Source organism: Bacillus rossius, chromosome 5, assembly GCF_032445375.1.
Source record: "Bacillus rossius redtenbacheri isolate Brsri chromosome 5, Brsri_v3, whole genome shotgun sequence".
Classification (NCBI taxonomy): Eukaryota; Metazoa; Arthropoda; class Insecta; order Phasmatodea; family Bacillidae; genus Bacillus; species Bacillus rossius.
The window spans coordinates 45762980-45787015 of record NC_086333.1 but is presented as its reverse complement, the minus strand read 5'-3'; the positions used below and the strand labels follow the sequence as shown (position 1 = coordinate 45787015).

The following is a 24036-nucleotide window of genomic DNA, read 5'->3' as shown; positions in this document are numbered from 1 at the left end:
CAAACCTTTTGTTACACAATTGTCCATAAGGCACCGTTGTGAAAACATTAGGTTCTAAATCAAGACGGTCGCTTATCGCGCACAAGGAGAAGCTGTTTTCAATTGTGAACCTAGCTTTTAACCTAGGATCCCTTCTCTACAGTGAACGAATTTTTAATATTTTTTTAACATACTGTAATTTTACTTGCTCAATAAGATTATTTTGACTCCTACAAAATTTTAATGTTGATTAAAAAATATAACAAAATATATTTTTTTCTTTTTTAAATAAAGGTGCGAATCAAAAAACTATTACACCACCAAGTTGGATGCTTGTTTTATTTAAATCGTGCTTGTCAAATGATCGTTGTGTTTTGAATGCCTGTCTGATGTATTAAAAATAATAAATAGGATGCATGACTATTAATTAGAGTGTAAAATTAAAATGTAAAAGAATCAGGAGAGCTCGGTAAACGTTAATAGTTATATACGAACATTAATGTAGATTTTTGTGACCATGTGTGTTTTAATGTATCAGTTCATTCTTAATGGTACATTCCTATTTGCGTATTTGCGGTATTTATAGCTACCACGAAAGCCAATTTGTATGTATTGCATTAGATACATCGCAAATTTTAAGAGCAAAATATTGTAATCTATTGTGAAACAACTATGTTAAACTAACATTCTTTAAGACCTTCAACAAACACTACCTTCAGTCACTAATAAAATCCTATGAAAATCCTTAATTGTTTGGTCAAGAATATCAAGGCAAGTAAATACCAAATAAACTCTATTTTATCAAAACGTATGAATGTAACAAAACTACCTAGATCTTGAACCCGAATAATTTGAAACAATCCAGATTCTGATATAGGTCGGGATAGAACTAATTTTGTTTGGTTTTATGCTGTGTGGTTGGTGGTGCCAGATCGTTCGACCTTCAGAGAGAATAATAGGCCTAATAAATAAAGTTTAAGCTGGGAGAGAAATCTCTGTTTACTTCTATACTCCCTGAGCAGACGTAGGTACGGAAGTTGGATGTAAAGAAACTATATAGCACCTGTTATCATGGATAAATAGCACACGATAAACATATAAATTGGACGAACTTTTAAATTTTCTTTGCCTTGTGTTAAACGCTCAGAAAATAATTCGAAGCTACATTCGAACATAAAGCTGAGGTACGAAAAATTCCAACGTTTTTTCAGCTTTTATTTTTATGGAATTTTCCATTTTTAAATGTTTACAATTTGTCATATATTATTACAATTGATTACATATATTACATGTTATTACTTGTTATCTTTGAAATGCACATGTCAAAACATTGCTAGAGACTCCATGCCGCTGACGTGGCGTTTAGCTATGACGTACTGCATGCTGATTGGTCACGCGCAGAAATTCGGCACACGGCACGGTGAAAAGTCAGGAGTTTGATAACTTTCTGTGCGCCGTTTGCGTGCTGTTGTTCAGCGCATGTGCTGTTTTCCTATATAGCAACTGCTTCCTGTCTGTGCGCATTACACTTACGAGCGTCTGTGCCCCGCGAGTGCTGTTGCGAATGTAGCCCGGGTCTTATCTGCAAATATAACCTCATTTCTTTGTTTTTCCTTTAACGTTAAAATGTTGGACCGGTAAAAGCATAACGTTAGGACGTACATACCAGAGGACTAGGGTTGAAATCACCGTCCATTATATCCCCATTCCGGTGGTTTCCCGAAACACTCCAGACACATGCTGGGAGGTCCCTCCCTCACAATACACGCGAAAACAATAATTATCTGTACTTTTGCAGAAGATGCCTTTGGAAACCAATTGCCAAGAAATAGATTGTAATATAACAAGAAAGCTATTTATTGTACAACACATGCATATGGTTAATTTTTCATCTATGAAATGCGTTTCTCGAGTTAATACTGTGTATTTCTTACGAAAATTGGCGCTTTTTATATATTTTATTTGATGTTTCATTCAAGCGTGTTTTATAAATCATGGAAAATATAATCGAATATTGAAATAAAAGTACTTTTATTTTGTTTTATCATGCTTATTATGTGCGCAGTTAATACTGGAAACCTATTCAGGGAACAGTTTGCAAATAACTTTAACAATTAGAGTTACTGGGACAACACAAAGCATAAATGACTGGGTAAGAATCCGAACCCAGTATTGTTGCGTAAACTATTTTGTAGTGATACGGTTTTTTTCATATAAATTAAAAATACCTGTAATTGTATATGAATAGTTTTTCCATTTGCAAAAAAAAAAGTGCAATTTACCCGATTTGCGACGTACTTGTCCGTCTCCATAATCTTTTTGTCACCGAGACGTAAAACTCGACATAAACTCGGATATGAGCTTCTTTAGAGTAGTACCCTGAATAATATTACGTCTAAAATTCAGAGAGTTTAATCATGTTTAAATAGATTGATAAAAAAATTTCATTTATTGTTTATAAAAGTACTTTAAGTATGTAATAAGTATTTAATAGTATTTAGTATTTTAAATACCATTCTTATTTTAACACTAGTACGAAGAGCATGTACGTGTGTGGTTTACAATTTTTAACCAAGTGTCTTTATCGAAACTAAAACTATTTTTTTTTATAAACCATTGATAAATAAAATGGTTTTTCTAATACAGAAACCTATTTCTATAGGGTTTTAAAGATGACCACTTTTTTTATCGACTTATGAATGATTTCATAAAAATAAACAAATGTTTGACAAAAGGCTACACATAAAAAGTTAATTTAAATTGTATACCATATGATATCACTAGGATTTAAGTATAACTTTCCGTATAAGGTCCTCAAAACTATTAAATCGACACTTATTTAATTGAATTGTTATATTATAAACAATTAATGATGTTTATGTTATGAATGAATTATATATTATGCGCAAGTTCATGAAATAATAAAATAATAATAATTTAGGAAGATCCTCTACCTTTTAAAATTGTACTCTTTCTCGGTACTTATACTAAAGGAAGAAACAAAAGTAGTCATCAGTATTTTCAGTACGTGACACAAACGTTAGTGGCTACGTCACTTGCGTGTTATTTCCTTTCGACACGTTGTTGACCACGGAGATCACGTACGTTGCGATAACATTACGCAAAAAAAGGCTTGTATCTGCCAAGGTCTTTTCGGCACATGCGCTAACTATGCAATTTGACCGCTCCCATATCCCTGCTCTCACTTGCCGACGAGGAAATCGATTGGCTGGACGCACCAACCTTCGAAAAAGGTCCCATACTGAGGAAACATGCATTCTGTAGTTCCCCGTTGACTTCTGGCGTTGCAAACAAGCTTACATAGCACAGGAATAGCAAACAGAACACAGCCAGTGCGGCAAACCTAACCAGAGGAAACACCCAAGCTCCTACCTGCTACCAACTGACGTTCAATTGTCCGCTGCAGACAAGGAGGCCACACTTAAACGGGAAATTTAATTCCCTGTTATTTTCAAGGTTTTACCTGACGCCACAGCAATTTTCCTTGGCCAGCACGAGAAAAATAATTTAACACTTCCCTTAAAATTATAGGAGGAAACGCAAAAAGTTGACAATTGGCTACTGCTTGCATTACGTTATTGCTTCTTGCGTAATTTATAGTCGGATATTTGAAAACATCTGTATTTAACAATTTGTCGCTTGCGTATCTTGTTTTATTGCTTTTATAAACTCTGTCTTAGCTGGCAAGAAAAGCAAGACCAAAAAAAGTAAAATAACGACGTACTTATTCAAATATCCGTTTATAAACCACGCAAGACGCAAAAAAAAAAAAAAAAAAAAAAAAAACAAAGCAAGCCTCGACCAAATGACAACTTCTTGCATTTCTGCCTTTCATTTTTGAAGTGTTCCAAGAACTTTTAAATACACAACGAAGGCAACGACGGTGCTTTTTAATATATACATGAGTTTTTCACATGTTTAACTTCCGCAAAATGGAAGAAAATGATACATTTGATTATATTACTGAATATTTCATATGTTTTCGTGATAAACATGTATTTTTCAAATGAAGTCTGGTGAAGAAATTGGTTTTCTACAGTGTTATACAGTTTCAAGTTGTGCGGTAGGTGACGTTTTGCAACGTCCGTGCTTTATAAACGTCTGTGATTTACATGCATTGGTTGCATGCTGCGTTGTTTAATTTTTTGTTTAGTTAAGGCCCGTCTACAATAGCAATACAATAGCGAAGGACTGTTTGGTCCACGTGACCATCTGATGTCATACATGGTGCGGGCAGTGGTCCCATTACATGGGTCAACTTAAACTCTATCTCTCAATCTACAGGTTTCCGGTTCTCGTTTCAAAAATGTACTCTTAAACACAAAGGATTGGGCGGTGTGACAGGAAGCCATTAATACCAAGTCGAAATTTTCGTTTATGCATGATTAATGTACGAAAAACAATAAACATTAAAACAATCGAGAAAAAAAAAAACATTTATTTTGGTGCTATAAATTTACTGCGCTCTGGTGACTTCTTTAGAAATCAGTATATTCGTGTATCGCAATTATTGTGGACAAGGAAGTTTTTCGTGCAACAACGTGACGTCATTAACATTAGGATACGACACTGCCCATAGGCTCGGATCGCGTAAAAGAAGACGGATATCGCGGGACAGAGTTTCTACAATAGCACAGAGGCGGAGACGGACCCGCAAGGATTGGCTCGGCAATCTTCCGTTTACGTCGCTCCGTTCGAGCAAGAGGAGTCAAGTACTTGACTGCGGTGGTAGTAATGTTTGTGTATGTTCAGAAAACGTTTAAAATAGTTTCAATTACAAAAATATCTAGTGCTATATTATGCTTTGTGGTTAATTTTTATTATACATGTAAATTCTGCCCGTGCCATGACCTCAAAGCACAATATAATTATTAAATTAAATTATTATTTAGTAACTTTGTAAATGAAATATCATTGGTTGCCAATATAATTTGTTCCACAATGCACATTCCGCGATAGTGAAATGTTTTGGGAGATCCTTCTCCGTCTACGTACAATGTCCCAAATGGTGTTCGAAGGACACTAAGCACTGGTTGGTCCACGTGACCCTCTGACGTCATAGATGATTTGGGCAGTGGTACGAATTCCCCTGGTACGAATACACTGGGTCAACTTGAACATTGTGTCATTTGGTAGAATTGAATAACAACATTCATATTCGCATTTTCCGATTTCTGTTTCAAAAATATACTCAAACAGAAAGGAATTGGTGGTGTGATAGAATGACAAATATACCAAGACGAAATCATCATGAAACAATCTCTAAAAACACTTTTTGGAGCTCTAAATTTACTTCGCTCTAGTGACTACCGACTACAGAAAAAGTCGCACAAAAAATTTTCAGTTCTTTGCCGAAACAATTCTTTGGAAATCAGTTCCCAATATATAGCGTTTGATACTACAAGAATGATATTGTAACTTTGCGTCTATGAAATACGTTTTTCGTGTATTACTTGCGAAAAGTAATTTGATATTTTAATTGATGTTTCATTCAAGCGTAATTTTTTTTAACCATGGAAAATATAATCGAATATTCAATATTTGGAATATTTTTTTTTTTTCATGTTTATTAATGTGCGCAGTTAATACTGGAAAGCTATTCAGGGAACGGTTTACACATAATTTTAACTATTGGAGGCAATGGGAATACACAAAGAATAAATGTCCAGGTAAGAATCCGAAACCAGTATCACTGCGACCACTAGTTGTTTTCGTGTATTTACAAATATCTGTAATTTTACGTGAATATTTACCAAAAAAAAAAAATTACAGTGTAGTTTTGGTCATCGCAATTTTGGACGGGACAGTTTTCCGTGCGACGTGTCTTCATCCACGTCAGGTAGTAGCGGATCCAGAGGGGGGGCTAAGGGGCTCAAGCCCCCTCCAAAAGCATCTGGGTCCACTATTGTTTTAGTGTTTACCTTGATAAAGCCTAGCCTCAGCTGGGTCAAGCCCCTCCCAAACTAAAATCCTGGATCCGCCACTGACGTCAGGATAAGCGCACGGGTCGCCCATGGAGGTCCGGGGTCGCTCACCTTGGCAGTCGCGCACGCAGGTCAGCTCCTGGAAGTTGTGCGACGCGGTCTCGCAGATGTCGGCGCACGGCTTGCACACGGACTCGAACTCGCTGCAGTAGTTGTCGGCGGGGCACGACCTCTCGCGGCACTTCTTGGCTGCCACGCCGAGCCCCCCGGGTGCCGCCACGTCGACGCCCGCCGCCGCCGCCGCCGCCGCCGCCGCCGCCAGAGCCAGCAGCGCCAGCACGAGGCGCCGCCGCATCGCGTGGGGGCGGCTAGGCTCCCGCCTCGTCGCCCGCAGACATGGTCGCACCCTGTGTTTCCTTCGCCGCGGCTCCAACTGTTGGGACCGGCACTACCTGTCCGCGCGCCTACCTGTCCCCTCCCCTCCCCTCCTCCTCCTCCTGCTTTCCCGCGCCATTCCGAACCCCTCCACCCCGCCCCCCTCCAGTACCCTCACCCACCAAGCCGCTGCCACCGAGCGAGAATCACGCCAGAGCCAAAACCCGCGCCGCGCGGAGGACAGCAGTGTTGCCAGTCGCGCTGCAAGCTCGCCTCCACGTTCCGGCACACAGAAGTTCTCGGTTCGTGTGGTGTCATTCAGGCACACACACATAAAAAAAAAATATAAGTATGAAAACAAAATATCGCTGTCTTCTTCAATAATAGGTAGAGACAGGAAAAATTCGCGGGTTCATTTCGCGATAGGCTAAAATACAAATAGTTATACCTCAGTGCTGCCTCTGCTATTGGCTCACAACTCACCTGGGTGACTCTGGGCCAATGAGAAACACCCGACCAAAGCTTTATCGAATCACAGGCTGCTACGTTGGGACGTCTCACAATACAGCAGCCAATGAGTGGGTGACATTTGACCGAGTATACGTAGAACTGTGGAGTTCATCCTAGAGGTCATTGAACCCGCGAATTTTTCCGGTCCCTAATAATAGGTACAAATATAATATACACTGTTCTGTTAAACCTCGTAACAGCCTGGAAAATACAGATTTATAGTTTGAATGCAATATTGGTTCTACTGCTAAGGACAGTGTGTAGGATTTTCAAATTCGTCGGTTTTTTTTTGGTGGGTCGAGGGATTGGTTTGGGGGGGGGGGGGGAAGTTTAATGTTAAAATTGAATACTACTATTCCAGACACATGTAAAGAAAAAAAAGGTATTTTCAGGATAAGGATTCGTGCAAAATTATTTTTAATATTACTGGGTTCGCACTGGCACCCTGATCCAGGCTGGTCGGCTGGTGAAGTCAAGTAAGTGGTCGCTAGGAGAAGCTTGTGGATCTGCTTTGGCACAGGCCCGGAGAGCTAGTGGGGGGCTCGGCTGGATAACAGGCCATCGACAAGCACCGATCGGCATGCCGGTGGGGGGCTTGCAGAACGTGATCGGGCTCAGGCAGGCGCCAGATGGGCTTGTCACGGAGGACGCCGCTGGTTGGCTGGTGTTGTTGCTGGCATGGGTAGCCCTGGCCTATCGACATGGCCTCCTCCGACGCCTCTGGGCCGCGATGAAAGAGGGCGTATCCGCTTCCCTCGTCGCATGGGGCCACGACTTGTTCCGGGGGATTCCGCCCCGCAAGGGTTTAGGAACTCGCGCGTCATAAACATGCGGAGCGAAAGCTTTGTTTATCATATTTACTCGATGCCAGCTTAAACTTGATCCTGTGGTTCTCCAGAGAGCCTTAGGAATATAGTGTAGTCGAGGATTTTCAAACAGGCAGGGATGTTTAATGTCAGTACGTTACGGCCAGAGCAGACTGTTTTCCGCCCTAACTGGTTTTCAATTCCAAGTAAATATTGTTCAATATTTTTTTTTTCTTTACTTTTAACTTTTTACTATTAATATTTCTTTTCCCGTAAATTCGGGTACATTTGCGTACCCGAGCGGATATTCTCGGGCACCGGGTACAGACGTAGTAATTTGGGTACTTGTAACTGAATTCGGGTATGTCTGGCAACAATATACGTCAGCCAAATGTCGCTTTAATGTGAACATGAAGATAAAATAAATTCAAGTGTTTTTTTGCCTATACGTACGTAAAATATCATACAACGGCCATTAATGCATGCAGGTTTTTTTTTATAATTGACATGTTTGAGATAAATGTGTTATGTTAAAATTTAGCTTTTAGTTGCCTTAACACATTTCCAAGATTTTACAAATAAATTTAGTAAACAAAACTTAAAAAAAAGGAATAGTAAAAGTGTTACCTATTCATCAGTCTAACCATCTTTCGTAAACGGAATTTTTGTCCCTCCTATCACTACCGTCGCGCCTGCTAGGCAATGGAAATTAAAAAAAAAACTTTCTAATCGGGAGGTCTGTTGCGTTCGCCATTCATGTCACGCTGACTTCACGGATGCGTGGAACGTGATTGGTGAAAAATAATTGTTCGCGTCCGACACATCGCACCCGTCACGTTGTTGTGATTCCAGCACGAGGTACTGAAGTACATGCGTCACGTCACACTTGCGGCGAGTAACGGAATACTCGTTCGGACGGGCGTTTGGCTATCCACGTATTTATGATGATAGGGCTTCACGTCACGCTGCTATGCGCAGAGACAGGGCGACGGGACACTCCAACAATAAGTAGTTTCACGGCCAAAGAGATTTTAATGTTAAAAAAGTAATTATGCAATTAAGTTTTTTTTAATGTACTCGATTCAACTCGGTTGTTTGTTAAAACTAAAAATACATCACACACGGAAATGTCTATGAAATTTAAAGCTCTGCTATTAAAAAATCATTTAACATTACATCAATATAGTCATTATAGATTGGTTAAATTTCTTTAACTTAAAAAAAATCTCTATTACTCTACACGTAATACATCGATAGTCACGACTTCATTAAAATGTGCGTTCACGCGATCAGTTCGCCGACGCGACACGCACAGGTGGTCGAGAAGGCACCGGGTCGCACGCACTCTCGGGACTACCTCTCCGAACTCATCACACTCTCAGAGCCCACACACTCTCTTCAATCCGAACTCCCTTACTCCCGACTCCAAACTCTCCAGACTCGGAACTCTCAGTGGGAACCCGTCACTCCGAGAACTCGACACTCTCAGCGCACCCAGAACTCGCTCACAGATCTCACTCGCTCTCTCTCTCTCTTCAGGTTCCAGACTTCCTGGACTACCGATCCTTCTGGCTGCCGACTCGGTGCTCACGAGTCGAGACCCGGGCATTCCGCGGATCCTTTTTGGTAACCAGTTAGACTGCAAACATCCATACCTCAGGATAGTTTTCATTGGATCGCATTGGTTCATCCACTCCCCTCTACGACTGCGGGCCTGTCAACTACCAGCTAGCTATAAAGTGACCAAAACCACACAACCACCGACCCACTAAAAAACAGGGGAGTGTCTACAGAAGTAATCAGCCAACATGAAAACATATGAGTGTACAGGATACATAGGACCGTGAATTTTAGCCTGACACAAAATGAATTTACGAAATTTCTATATATATATATATATATATATATATATATATATATATATATATATATATATATATATATTGATTTGAACGGAAATAGTCATGTAAAATTGTACATTTTAATAAACAAGCTGTATATGTCACTGCAAAATAGAGTTCAAAATAATAATGGGTTCGGATTCTTACCCGGGAATTTATGCTTTGTGTGGTCCCAGTACCTCCAATAGTTTAAGTTATTAGTAATCCGTTCCCTGAATAGCTTCCCAGTATTAATCGCGCACATCAATAAGCACAATAAAACAAAATAAAGTCAAATTGTTGAAAAAATCGATTATCTTCCTCATATTTTAAAAATAAATTATTCTTAAATGAAACATCGATGAAAATATAAAATTTTGCTCAAATTTTCATAAGAAATACTCAGTATCATCTCGAAAAAACGTTTTCCATATATGCAAACATAACGTATGCCATTTGTTGTACAATATCTTTCGTGTAGTATTATGAACTATTTATTGGCAACTGGTTTCCAAAGGAATCTTTTGTAAATATAGGAAAATGTTTTTTTTCTTTCGTTTATTTATAAATTTAAGTCTTGCCAGGGTGTTGTGATCAGAATCAAAGGAGCTTGAATTCAACGTGGAGAAACACACACGTGAAAATTACCCAGTGACACGTTGCACTTGCGATGTTTATTTTATGATGTTCTTTTCATCATATCGATAGTCGCCTGGTGATGTAGTTGTCCTTATGCATCAATTAGCTACACGTTGGCTCTTATTTAATATACATTTGACTGTTAGTTAATGCTGAAACCGCAGCAACATGGCAGTCATGATAAGGGCAATGTATTTGCTCACGATCGTTGAGAAACGTTCCAGGAAGGAAAAAAAAATGTGAGCGAGTTTTTCAGTACTCGCCAGTGATATGTAAACATCTAACCTCGGTAACGAGTAAATTCTCATGTTTTCATTTTGTTCATTTCGCAAATAAACTTTTCGAAAAGGAATTATATAAAACACTGTCCACCTTTTTTAATTCATTAAAAAGTAATTACTTTGAAGTTTACGCACACGTTAGACGTTATACTTCTATGTCATTACTAAAATATTTCACTGAAACATTTTAAAACACATATTATAACACTAAGTATATGTTTTATGATTGTTTTTACTTAAACGACTGAAATTAGTCTGTAAATAATTACTACAAACAACCCTTAACCTTATTGAGCCGGTTCAACATTATTATTATATTATATTATAATTTTATTAAAAACGTAAAAAATCCATTGAAAAAGTTCCTCAAGATTAACAAGCGTTCGCTCTATCGCTGTGCTACCGAGAACATTTACATATTGCAAGGAGAATATGTATTATAATAATTGTCTTCTAAGGTATAAACTGAAGATTACTTTTTACTGTGACTATTTAAGTTTATCAGATATATTCCAGGGGTATTTTCACTTTCATAAAGTTTCATTTGGCACACCAATACATTTGGTATGTACCCTAATGTTTGCGAAAGGTATTATATACGGATTTATGTTGCTACACGCATTGCTACATGTGGGCCCACCATCTTTGTGCCACATTTCCGTTTCAATTTACACGAAATTTGTCCCACAAAATGCCGTATACCAAGAGGTAGGATGTTTACACATTAAAAAAAGGCAGCATAGTTGTAAAATCAATGCAGAATATTAAAGTTTTGAGTATCGCTTGCAGTAAATTAAAGCTGCGAAAATTTTAAGGGTCTCTGCCTTTATCCCGTTATACATAGCCTTACTACTTTAAAATCCCTTTAATAATTTTTTTCAGTCGATTTTACGTTAAAATATCAAAACATGTCTGCTATTAGGCTCACAACTTCAGTGATCGCATCCCATTGGCGAAGTTTGGGTATTTTTTTTGTGCCGTTGTGGAGATAGGACACTCATTTATGGCAAAATTCACGATATTATTGGGTGACAGTCTAGATAACAAATGTTTCTCACCTCACCTGAATGACCCTCGTAATTGTATAACTGACACTCCCTGAAGGTCTATCAGCCAATGAAAAACAACCAAAGAGATAACATTTGACCGAATCATACGCCGCCTGGAGAGAAGATAAAATGTGGTAGCTGCCATTGAACGCGTGGCCAAAGTTTGATTATGCGCGCGATTGTGTGGTTTGACGTGGCACCAGGAGATAACGTTTATTTAGTAGGTGTCTGTCTGAATGACCTGTAGGTTAGATGTCACAAGCCTCACGGGTCTTTTATCTGACGACCAGAAGTAAATCAGACACTTTGTTAGTTGAAGGTCTGCCATTGGCTCAGATTACTGAAGGCGTGACATGTAACACATAGTTCATTGTAGAAGCAGCATAAACCAACAAATCATTTGCCATTTGTTTTGTCAAGAAATCAATGTCCATGTTTTCAGTCCCTGCTTGCCGATGGATGTTCCGAGTGTTCTGATTGGCTGTGCCGCACCATCGAATACCTTACACGCCCTGGAAGACCTCGAGCCAGTGAAAAAACATTTAACCGTCGGTAAATTGAATCCCGCGTGGATCAATGAAATACGGATTTAACGTGTAGTACAAGCGGCAGCCAACGAACTGTTTACCATCCGTAGAGTATAAACAGATCAGAGGAGTTTCCAAACGACAATGATAAACTTCGGCAGGTTATTTTGTTATATGGTTACATTATCATTTCATTTTTGCTCTCTTCTTTTGCTTGCCTCTTTATTTGATTACCCTCTTCATTTCTTTACAAAGTGAATGGCGTTCAAATTATGGCATGAAATATTGTTCTGATAAGGTTAGTTGGCAATATCAACAAATCGGAGTTTGCCACCATTTTCAGCTTTTAATTCTGAAACACTAATCTGTATTTTAAATTAATGAATAGATAGTTACGTACTTGTCGAATCATTCTTAGATTAACCTTTCTCTGGTGCCTTGTACTTTTATTGCTGAAGATTAGGCAACATATTTATACCCACACTCCGTTTCACTGACCAGAGAATTAATTTGATTATTTTCCAAAGAAAATTCACTTTTTCTCGTCCCTCGGACATTTAAAATAACTTATGTGTTTTTGCACCACCACAACCATTTTCTAAGCATTAGCAATTGTATTTCTTCCCAACCTAATTCTTCTCCAGTACCATTTTTTGTCCTGTATTTTCCCCGCTTTCTTACTACACCTTGCATAAATGTTTTCTTGTGTCCATGCAGGTTTTACCTGGGCCAAACTTAACTAGTTATAATTTGGATCTAGGATAGGGGAGTTGGTGACGGCGTCAATCGCTGCCATGGCTGGCCAATCCCTGAGCAAAGCCATGATGCATGCGACCCTTCCTGCAAAGTTGATATCAAGCATGACTAGCCGTACAGGTTTAGGTGTGAGGCACAATTAGTCTTCCCAAACCCAGAACGCTTCCAACCCAGTATTATTAGTTAAGGTTAGGTTAAGTAAAAAAAAAAAATCAACCGAGCCATGTGTCTACGAGCACAAACGGAAAGAGTGCGAAGATGACGATGAAACAGCAGAATATCGCGTTATTGTGATCATACGATTTTTACCCGCGTGACGACCAAAAATAAACTATTGTGTATAAAAACCTTTTTTGCTGATACATTCGCACCAATCATACGACAGCCATCAATGCTTGCAGTTATTTTGAAACAATGTTTTTGAAAGAAATTTTTACAGTTAAATTTAATAGACAATTGTAAAATTCACAAAGCGCAAACCATTTCAGAATTTTCACACATACATTTAGTAAACAAAAAATAATTACCAATGCACCAGTAAAACCATTAAAAAAAATTCTTACAGCCAACTTCTGTAACGCTGCTCAAGAGACGCGATGGAAATAGGAAATATTTCTAATCGGGAAGTCTGTCGCAGCCGCCATATTCATTGCGCTGATTTGAACGTGATAGATTAGATATGCTACTGTGACTCCAGCATAACTGGTATCTGCAGTGTAGCGAGGTCTCCTGCCCGGGCGGCTACTACCTCAGCACGGGTATTGGGCGGATTGCTGTGTTCCCCGGCGCCCTGGTAGGCGCAAGCTTGTGTATCGTCTTCTCTATGCTACCAGCACCGCCGTTTGAGTTTAGGCTCCAGCAGCTGAGAGTGTTTTGGGTTTTATATATATTCTTTTAATTTTTGCGTTATATATTTAGTAACATGGTTCAATATTGAGTTGCATCTGGTTAAAGGTTCAACAGTTAAAATATATATGTAGTATTTGGTTTATGTCACCGGGAACCTTATAAAAAGGTTTTATGGAAATTTCTACATTTACAGGTAATGTAAACGTTTAAAAGCTGACTATGAGGAATGTTATCTTAGTTTTGAATCTCTCAGTGACATCTCGCACTTGGACAACGTGTGCAAACCGATGCTTGATGTAGGGATACACTAGAATTTCAAAATGACGCTGCTTTGTCATTGTCGATCTCAATTTGGTGATAGCATGCCACAGTTGATAAAATCCTTTTTTATGCAAGAGTATCCAGTGATAGTAATGAGGAAAAAAATAGCGCGTATTTCAGTACTCGCCAGAGATGTGTAAAATCTAAACTGGGTAACGTTTCTAAGCTGTATGTTTTGGTGTTATAACTTCCTAAGTTACGTACATGTTTCTAAGTTATGGTCGTTCTAACTTACGACAGTTATAAGTTACGTGGATTTTTTTTCCGAGGATTTTAAATTATGATTGTTCTAAGCTGTGTGTTTCAAATATGTTTGGATCGCTGTTGCGGTAGAGCGAGGTGAGTGGCGCATGTCTCCGCGAGTGTTCGCTCAGTGGTCTGTACGCCCTTGTTGCACTAGGCGCGCTGCGTGTTTCCAGCCACGGAACCTGTTCCGGCAGAAAACGGAGGGGGTGAGGGGAGGGTAAGTCGAGGGGGGGGGGGAGACAACCTTCGAAGTCAAGAAGAAAAGCTGGCGGCGGCGGCTGTTTGTGAAGTCATTCCCGCTCCCTCTTCTTTGTGGCCAGCTCCGTCTAAAGCCGTGATTTTTTTTTCCTTCCCTTTTTTTTTCTACCATAACCTGTTGATTGGCCAAGGGAGGGTAGAGGCTTGACGGGTGAAGGTGTACTGCCGCTCCACCTGCTTTTTCTAAGTCTTTTTCTGATGCCAACCTACACTGGACGAAAAGGGGTAAACTGCAACTGCGGAGAAAAAAATAACGCTAGTTTCTGAACACTGACCTTTTCCCTTACCACACAAACCTACAAAAAAACACACACACTCAAACACACACATAAACACAACACACAAGCACACACAAAGACACATAAGCACACGCATATGCACACGCGCACATTCACGCGCGCACACAAAGGTGACAAGGCAATCTAATAACCTAGCAACCTTCAAACACAGGCTGAAAAAACATCTCTGGAACACCTACTCAGCATGTTCACTTCACGGCTTACCTGCTGTAAGAATGTGTCCGTAAATGTGTGGGAATATGGCATTAATGTTATACTATATCATATTGGAACAGATGACACTTAACTTTTAATTACATTTCAGCGGGTGTGTACGCCAATCTCGCGTTAAAAACAAATAAGTTTTCTGTTTATCTTTTATCTTTGTATATTAAGTTTACATTCAAGTTTTCTTTTATCAAGTAATATTTTACTATGCTTTATTATTTTATTTTTTAATACGCAATGTTACAAAAGAGAAATGTACATGTTTAATGTGATTAAGTGTAAGAAAAGACGTATTGCCCTAACTTCTCCACCAATAAAGACGATAAATAAATAAATATTTCTTTTCCCTGATATAATCTGGCCCTGAATAATTTTTAAATTACCAAAAACTTGCCAAATTTCTATAATCACAGTATAAATTTCGCAACTATTTCCTAAAACTGCCCTAGTTGCAATGTACTTACGGATTCTTCTCGTGACAAAAATATTGGCACAGAAACAAGAGCGTACACTGATTTTAATTTTAGGGGGGGGGGGGGATATAACAATTTTGTTTGCTGTTTGCTTTCAAATTTTTTTCCTTTTGTTGGTGAGAATTTTATATTGTTATAAAATTTTTAGGATTTCAGACGGTGAGGGGATAAATCTTCAATTACCCCCCTCCCCCCCCCCCCAACCGTCTTCCTACACCCTGCGTACGCGCTTGCACAGTAACAGAAAGCCAAGATGGAACCTAGCCTCAAGCATAACAATAATACAGCTCCGTTAAAAAAATACTCGGCAAACCACCATTGCAACCAACAAAGACCATACCCAAATACAATGCGCGTGATGAAGTTCGTAAATCGGCGATAATACAAGAGCAGAGCATGTCTAACCATTTCGTTTCAACCCCGGACCTAATTTTATAATTTTCCGGACTATTCCATGGTTTTTCTTCATGTTAATAACGCCCTGACAATTACCGGCTTTATCCTGTTCTCCCTGATGTTGGACCTGGATCAACCTCCAAACGTGCTTTATTTTATTTATTTCCAGACATACATAAGCTCCTGTGCTCCTAGACGACTGCCGCTACCTTAGGTCGTGAGTATTCTTATTTCGTTATAAATGAGTTCTTTTGATGCTTTTTGATATTTTTCTACTTAATTTTACTTAATTAAGTACATTTGGGGAGAAATCATTTCATTTATATTGTATGGAGTGATTTTGTTTCATGTATTAGTTTTCCGACTCATTTCGTTATAATTGGATTTATTTCTTTTCTATTTGTATCGTTTTAGATTATTTCGTTTATTTCACATTAATATGTTCAAGCAGACAGCATTTCCACACATTTGAGACATTTCCAATGTTTTATTACATTACAGTTCATGCTTTTAATCATTGAAATTCGTTTCTATTAAAGTTCACTTATTTCGTTATAAATGAGTTCTTTTTATGCTTTTTGATCTTTTTCTACTTCATTTTACTTATTTAAATACATTTGGGTAGAAATCATTTCGTCTATATTGTATGGAGTGATTTTGTTTGATGTACCTATTAGTTTCCCGACTCATTTCGTTATAATTTGATTTATTTCATTTCCATTGGCATCATTTATTATTATTTCGGATAATAAACCCACCCCCACCCACCAAAAAAGTTCTTTAAATGATTCATGCAATGGGGAATTTTGATCTAATACAATTTCTCTGACATACGCGATTGCAGTTTTGCACTGTTTGTCATGGGAAAAATTTCTTAAATCCAAAATAAGAATTAAAAATGAAAACATGAACCCACAGAGAACAAGCCTAAATCAGCTAATGTCAAACAGATGAACCCAAAATGTACCTAAACAAATGTTACGGACAACACAACGACGCCAGCACAGATGAACACATTCAAACTTAAATATCAGACAGTACAAGAATTCCGTGGAAGAATTTAGTCATGAAAAAAATAATAACAGCACAGACGAACACAGTAGGTTAAGAACAACAAGAAAGTTTAAAAAAAGTTTTTTTGTCTGCCTGCATTTACTGTTATCCACCACAGATGGCAGCACCATGTTTACACATTTCCGTTCCAACGACTTCCGTTCAATTCACGAAATTACCCCTACTAAGTGCCGTACACACATAAAAAAACTATGGGTTTATCAATTATGAATTTTGAAATAGATAAGCCGAATACAGTCAGTGGTAAACTTAAATGCCTACAACATCATGCCCTTTTCCGATTCGTCATATTGGTGATTTCGTCTATTCACGCATACTGTATAGACGCATCCATCAAAGGTATGTTGCGTAATTGAGCCAGAGGACATGATTTATTTGTTTAAAAAGTTTCTGCTTAAAGACGTGGCAAAAGGCGTTACGCCGAGGTATACGAGCAACCGCTACCATTTAACTGTGCCATAGTGCTGTGTCTGTGCTGCAGACACTCGTCCGGACAAATATCTGCGTAGCTGCTTCTTACGAATTAATGCGACACTTTTTTTAGTAGCTGTAGTAATGTTGAGTATAATAAGCTTGCCTCCCAATACAAACTTTATAGACTGCAGCAGTAGCCAATAATTTTTATAGTAGTATATTATGGGTATTTACGCGTATAATTTTTTCATATAATATTTATATTTTATTAAATCTAGTATTTTTAATTCAATGCAGTTTTTTCGGACATAAACCATTGAAGTTTTGCAGTGTTTGTCATGGAAAAATTCCGAAAATCAAAAAATTAATAAAATTATGAAGATAAAAAATTCACAGGAAACAAGACTGAATCAACTGATGACGGACAAACGGAACCAACAATGAAACTAAACAATGATATGGACAAAACAACGACGACAGCACGGACAAAAAAAAGTTTAACATCTTGTGCTGTATGATATTTATATGTTTAAATATTTAACATGTTTAACGGTATTCCCGAGCCATGAAGGGATGGATGACAGCGCTGTGGAAGTAGAGCCGGGGGCAGGGAGTGGCGAGGCCGGGCCCTCCTAATCCCCAAAGGTATGCGCGCGTGACGTCAGTGGTCGCTTGGGGCCACCAGGCCACTCAGGTATCTGGCGCGTGTCGCGGCCTTGTCTCCCACGTTCGTAACAATATAATGTATATAAATGCTAGCGTATGCATTTACAGAAACTGCATTCAAGTGAAAATTGAGGAAGATACAGAAATTATGAAGAACTGGTCTCCGGGGCAAATTAGCTTCCAGAAACCACGTGTTTTGTTCTTGTGACAGAATCTTTTTATTTTTATTTGCTGGGTTGTTTCGTTTGAGAACACGTTGGTTGTCAGGTTCCTCACTGAATCGTTACTCGGAGAACAGAACCTATCTCCATTCGGAGCGCCTCCAACTACGATGCTCCTCCACCCAGTGGCTACGGGCTGTGCTGACTCTCTGTTGACGGGACACTCACCCTGGGTCTACGTGCATACAGACCACCTGCACGAAGACCATTACTGACAGTTCGAGGTGACACCCTGACGGCCTGTTTGCAAGGCACGTGGCAGTAGCTTGTATTATGCCCCCTGTTCCGATGCTTGTAGCTCATACTGCTGCTGAAAACCCGAATTATTTTGGCCTGATCCCCCAATTATGTGTGTCGGGTTCCCAAATTATTCTGGAAAATGTACGTATTTGATGTTTTATATTTCATTTTTTGATGAACTTTCGACATTGTTTGTCGATCGTATTCAGACACATTCTCTATACAGGCTACTGCAATGTTACCTTTGATAACATTTTTTTTGCGGGAGTTGCAAAAAATAAAGTAACTTACAATTATAAAAAAAAGTAAAACTCTCGTTTCTAAGAAGAAGCTAGCACAACTTGAGCGTACACATCCGGTCCTGGACGCCGCTATCTCATATCTGCGCGACTCAGTTTGCTGTTTCTTATCAGCGCCGGTGTAAACCCCATTGTCTTGGACGGCTGCCTTCGCCGTGTGCGAAGGCGCAATAAAGCCGTGTTTGCAGCTTCACGTTTCGCAACATGGTTTGCCGAGCTCCCCTCGGAGACTCGTTCACGGGGCACCAGTCAGCGCCGCGCGCCACTCGATAACGAGAGTGCGACCCTGATTCCTCAACATCGCTGTAATTCGTGAGAACTCATTAATCTATGACAGTAGTGCACGTGAAGCAGCACCACATGGGGTTCGTGGTAGGCGTTTTCACGAATTTCCATTATAGGTACAACCTTAGAGTCTATCCAGAGCAATTTGCAGGAATGGGTTATGCATATATTATCTTGTTAGCCCGTGGTACTGATTGTAAATTAGATTATATTCCCATTATTATTGAGTTAAAAACAGGGGAAGATCCTAATACTACTCCAGATAAGGCTTTTCAGCAAGCAGAAAAGTATGCACGAGGTTTACAACCAAATTTTCAGCGTGTTCTAACTACTGCAGATAACATTTTATGTGTTGGTGTAAATATTGATAATTCATCTCCTACCTCTGATATTAAAGTATCAAATCGTAGGGAAGAAATAATTCTCTCTTTTTTAAGACAAGCTAAAAAAATCTGCTGATTACTGGGATACGCAAAGGATTGGAAGAACAGAATTAAAAGGACACATGAAATATAATCTAGAACGTATTTATCATACGTTTCCTGGTACACCGGAGAAGGGAGATAATCATTATTTTAGTAGATTTTTACTGGGGAAATCACTATTGCTAAATAGAGTTGAAGAAATAAAAACTGGTTAAAAAAAAAAAATACATATTCATCTATGGAGATAATATACCTGTACCTACTCAAGTGCATCCTAATCTTCGTGGGCCTGGACGTCTAGCAGGCTTAGAGAAGCAGCTCAATGAGAGATCGTTTTTATCCCACGAGAAATCTTCCAACCAGGGTCGGCCATGGACTTTGCGAGTCACTGGTCTCCGGCGGGCCAATCACGAGCACACACCGGCATTCGGTGATCACGAGCCAACACGCGGTGTGTTTCGTTATGATCCGAGGGACTTTTGAGCCGCGGGGTAAATCACTGAGTAAACTAACGTGTGCGTTAAATAAACTATTGGGTCAGTAAAATATGAACAATTTGTTTCACTGGTTAACTAAACATAATTGTTTTTAGATTTTATTTTTATTTCGGGCATTTAAACCATCGGTGATTTGTTTTATAATCATTTAACATAAAGATGAAGTAAAGTTAATTTGTGTCGTCAATGTTGCAATACCTGTGTATTACCATAGCAAACATAAAACTACACATAAAATTACAAACCGTTACAGTTCCTGAACTGAAATATTGTTTACGTTAAACTTTATTGTTAATAGGTTTGGCTCCTCAACAGTCCCAGGTATGATAAAAAAGAAAATTCGAGCCACTATAATTTCACATTATTCAATACTTATTATAGATAAATGGCATCGTTTACCTTTTATTCGTTTCACACCTCCAACTGATACACACGTGGTATATAATGTAGTACAGGTGCGATAAATACTGTGCGCAATGTTGTTGTCATACTCAAAGGTTACCGTAATTACCGCCAGAACGTCATCAATGGTCAGAGTTTAATGGAAAAAAAAATTGTGTTCGTAATGAACGCAGCTTCTTCCTGCGGTAATCTCCTCAACCTCCGATGTTTACTGTGTCTTGCATCGCAGAATATGTGTTCATGTTCATAATCAGCCCGCAAGCCTTTTCGAGTGCGTGACGTCATCAAGAGTAGTCCGCTCAGCAGCGCCCCTATTTCATTATCACTATTACCCCTATCAAAGTAATATATCTCTGAACACACTAAAACAAGAGTTATAAAATCGGCGTGCTTAAAATATATTTATAATTAATCAATATTACTTTTTACAACAGTAAAAGGCTCAGTGGTCGAGTAGTTAGAACATTCCCTCCCCTGTCCCCACCCTCTTGAAGCGACTGTGGTTCGATTCCCGGCGGAGTCGAACCCGGATTTTCGCAAGTGGGAAATGTGGTGGACGATGCCATGGCCTGTGGGTAGAGACCTGAAAAATTCGCGGGTTCATTTCGTGTTTTGCTAAAATTCAAATAATTATACCTTAGTGCTGCTTCTGCAATTAGTTTACTGTTAATCTGGAGGACTGAGGGCCAATTAGAGACCCTCACTCATAGAAGTGTCGAATCACAGACCACCCAGTCGAGACGTCTCACAAGTTAGCAGCCAATGAACAGTTGGCATTTGCCCGAGTGTCTAGAGGATATTGGAGTCTACCCTGAAGATCATTTAACCCGCGAATTTTTCCGGTCTCTACCTGTGGGTTTTCTCGAGGTAATCCCGATACCCGCACCAATTAACACCCCATCTCATCTCCCCTCATGCATTCTCCCTCGAATAGGGCAGCCGGCTTCTATAAGTGTCAGCCCCACTCCATGCATGCAGACCCTCTCTCAGGTAGACACTGTGTCGATTCTCGAGGTAATTTTTACATTACAAATTTCAACGTTATATAGTTTTTTTATGAATGAAATCATAAATATATCTGATATTCAATGTGATCTTTTTTAGTTAACAGTATTCGGATTATTCACAAAAATATCTGTCAGTGATGCAATATCAGCAATATCCTGAAGTTGCTACGAGCGAAGCCGCGGATTATAAACTAGTATTTTAAATAACTATAATACATATTTTAATTTTTTATGAGAAGAAAGGCAAAAAAATAATCTTTAATGTAAGTAATTTGTTCAACAGTGACAGAATTAACTACAACTTTGTATCAAATAGTGTTCTTATAATAAGATTAAAATAAGAATCAAGTAATAAAAAATACAATGAAAATGAAAGAATAAACAACACCCGCTTGATATCAGGTGTTGAAATTTTCTACCACTATTGGCTATTCTTTAAAACTGAGTCGTTATGAAAATGAAACACGAGAGAATACCCACTTTGTTTCATTTAAATAAATTGTTTTGTTTATTAATTGATTCTTATTTTAATATTACAAAAAAAATACTTGATACATAGTTGTAGTTCATTCTATCGCTGTTGAACAAATGATTGTGGTTGTTTCGCGTCCAACACCTAGAGAAGAGACTTGCCCCTGAAGTGACTGGCACCAGTGCTACGTACTTGTGTGGTGGGTGTCCAACCCCACAGGCGAACTACTTAAAGAACTGAACTTCTTTACGCAATTTCCTAAAATTGCCCCCCTAAGGGAGTGAAAAAATTATGTCTGTTTTATAACAAAAAATAATATCTCCGAAGATAAAGTTGCGAGTGATAATAAACTAAAAAAATACATAACGAGTAGAAATGGCTGTTCTGCGGCAGAGTTTAATAGGTTGAGCCAGTGGATCCGACCGCCATCTTGGATTATGACGTCATGGTGGTCATATTGGTTGACCTTGTCCTTCAAAAGTTACTCAAAATTTGCCTAAAATTTACCAAAATCCACAAAAAATTCCAGTTTTTTAGAAAAAAATCCTGCCAAATATCTATAAAAAAATAGGAATTTTTTTCCCCTATCTCGAGGGGAAAATTCCCATTTTGTTCCTAAAAAAATCGAAATTCGAAATACCTCAACTTTTAAACAACACTATACACTATTTGCTTATTGTAAAAACATTGTATAATGCATCATGGTAACCTCTACGCATATGAAACATATAATATTTGACACTACAATCTTACTACAACTCAAAAATGTCTTGACTAATATACGTTATCAGAGAACACGCTAAAGCACTCCCAGAAGTAGATAACTAAAACGTCATAAGCATAATAAAATACGTTACATGAAATTTAAAGCAGCCACTTATGATGTGCATGATCAAATAAACAAGCTAAATTTCTCTCCAGCGTTAGCATTACAAAGAGGAAAACGTATAGGCTGCATTAAATTAGAATACGTGTTACAAAATCAACGTACCACAAAGATTATAGGGGCTACAGCAAGCAATGTAGATAGGTGATCTACTTCTTGTGGTGAATTTCCCATAAAATAAATCTGTAAAAATGTATAGTCTGTACCCATCAGTGACTATATCGAAATTGATCGATGATATATTTGACCTTGAATTTGCAAAGGTGAATAAATAATTAATAATAATAACATTAGTAATAATTATAGTAGTTTTACAATTACTTTGAAAGTGGGCATGAAATTGTCACTAAGCACATTTGTTCTACCAAATGAAGTCATTTGGAAGCAACTGTTGTATTTCTGTATTTGTGTCAGGAAATGTGTGGAATCTGATGTTGTCCCAGAAACCAGTGAGCGCAATGGCTCTAGTGGTGGGACCAATGGCGCCAATTTGACAATCCAGGAGGTTCATTTCTGTGTTTCAATGCCTTAAAATGTGGGCACACAACGCTCATCGATCCAATAGCAACGGACTGATCTGCACTGTAATCAATTGTCACGTTGTAACAGAATGCAGCTCGATGTGTATTCAACGCAACATTTATTTGTCTACGTGCACGATTATTCAAATTCATTGTCTCGAGTTTGGTTTCTACTGACCGATGATGTCTCATTCTATGCATATCAGCTTCTTTTGCATTTTATCTTTCTTCTTGTGTACGTGCTGCTCTGCAGTTAGATTAGATCAAAATTTCGTTTGGTTTGCAGCATTGCTAGTTCTGCGATATAAATTGCTCCGTCTTATTGGCGGCATTGCAATGTGATTAAAATGTGTACATTCAATTAAATTGTTTCAATCGTGACACAATGAGCATTGCAAAGGAATACAATTAAAATAAAAATGGTTAATAAATTAACTTTAATGATAATTTATGAATGCTTATCATCTCAAACCTCACCGTATTTCGTAATTAAATCTTGGTTTTGGAAAAAAACTGCAATAGTTTTCTTAGTGTGCTTCTGATTATACCTGCAAATATTTTGATGGTTTTCTCTGTGTGCTCCTGATTATTTATCTCAATATTTTGTTGGTTTTCTCCATGTGCTCCTGATTATTCCTGGTGAGACTTCTGTTGTTGTTCTCTGAGTGCTTCTGGTTATTTCTCAGAAATATATCTCCGCATGAAAAAGTTTTTACTTAAAGAGTCATGGAATATTATTCAGAATTACATTTAATTAGTGAATGTTAGTTACTAAAGCAGCATTTTCAATAATTTTATCAGGTGGAATTCAAACAAAATATTATTACTCAG

The 24036-nt window shown here is 38.4% G+C and overlaps 2 protein-coding genes across 2 annotated transcripts in view; one reads left to right on the top strand and one right to left on the bottom strand.

Moving 5' to 3' along the window:
• LOC134531763 (protein grindelwald) overlaps positions 1-6370 on the bottom strand; it is a 93333-nt gene extending 86963 nt beyond the window's left edge. The window contains exon 1 of the mRNA XM_063367651.1: positions 6036-6370. Within this exon, the coding sequence (XP_063223721.1) occupies positions 6036-6279 (244 nt within the window). The 5' untranslated portion in view covers positions 6280-6370. The remainder of the gene's footprint in view (positions 1-6035) is intronic.
• LOC134531766 (SET and MYND domain-containing protein 4-like) overlaps positions 1-24036 on the top strand; it is a 334526-nt gene that overhangs the window by 149620 nt on the left and 160870 nt on the right. The window lies entirely within an intron of this gene.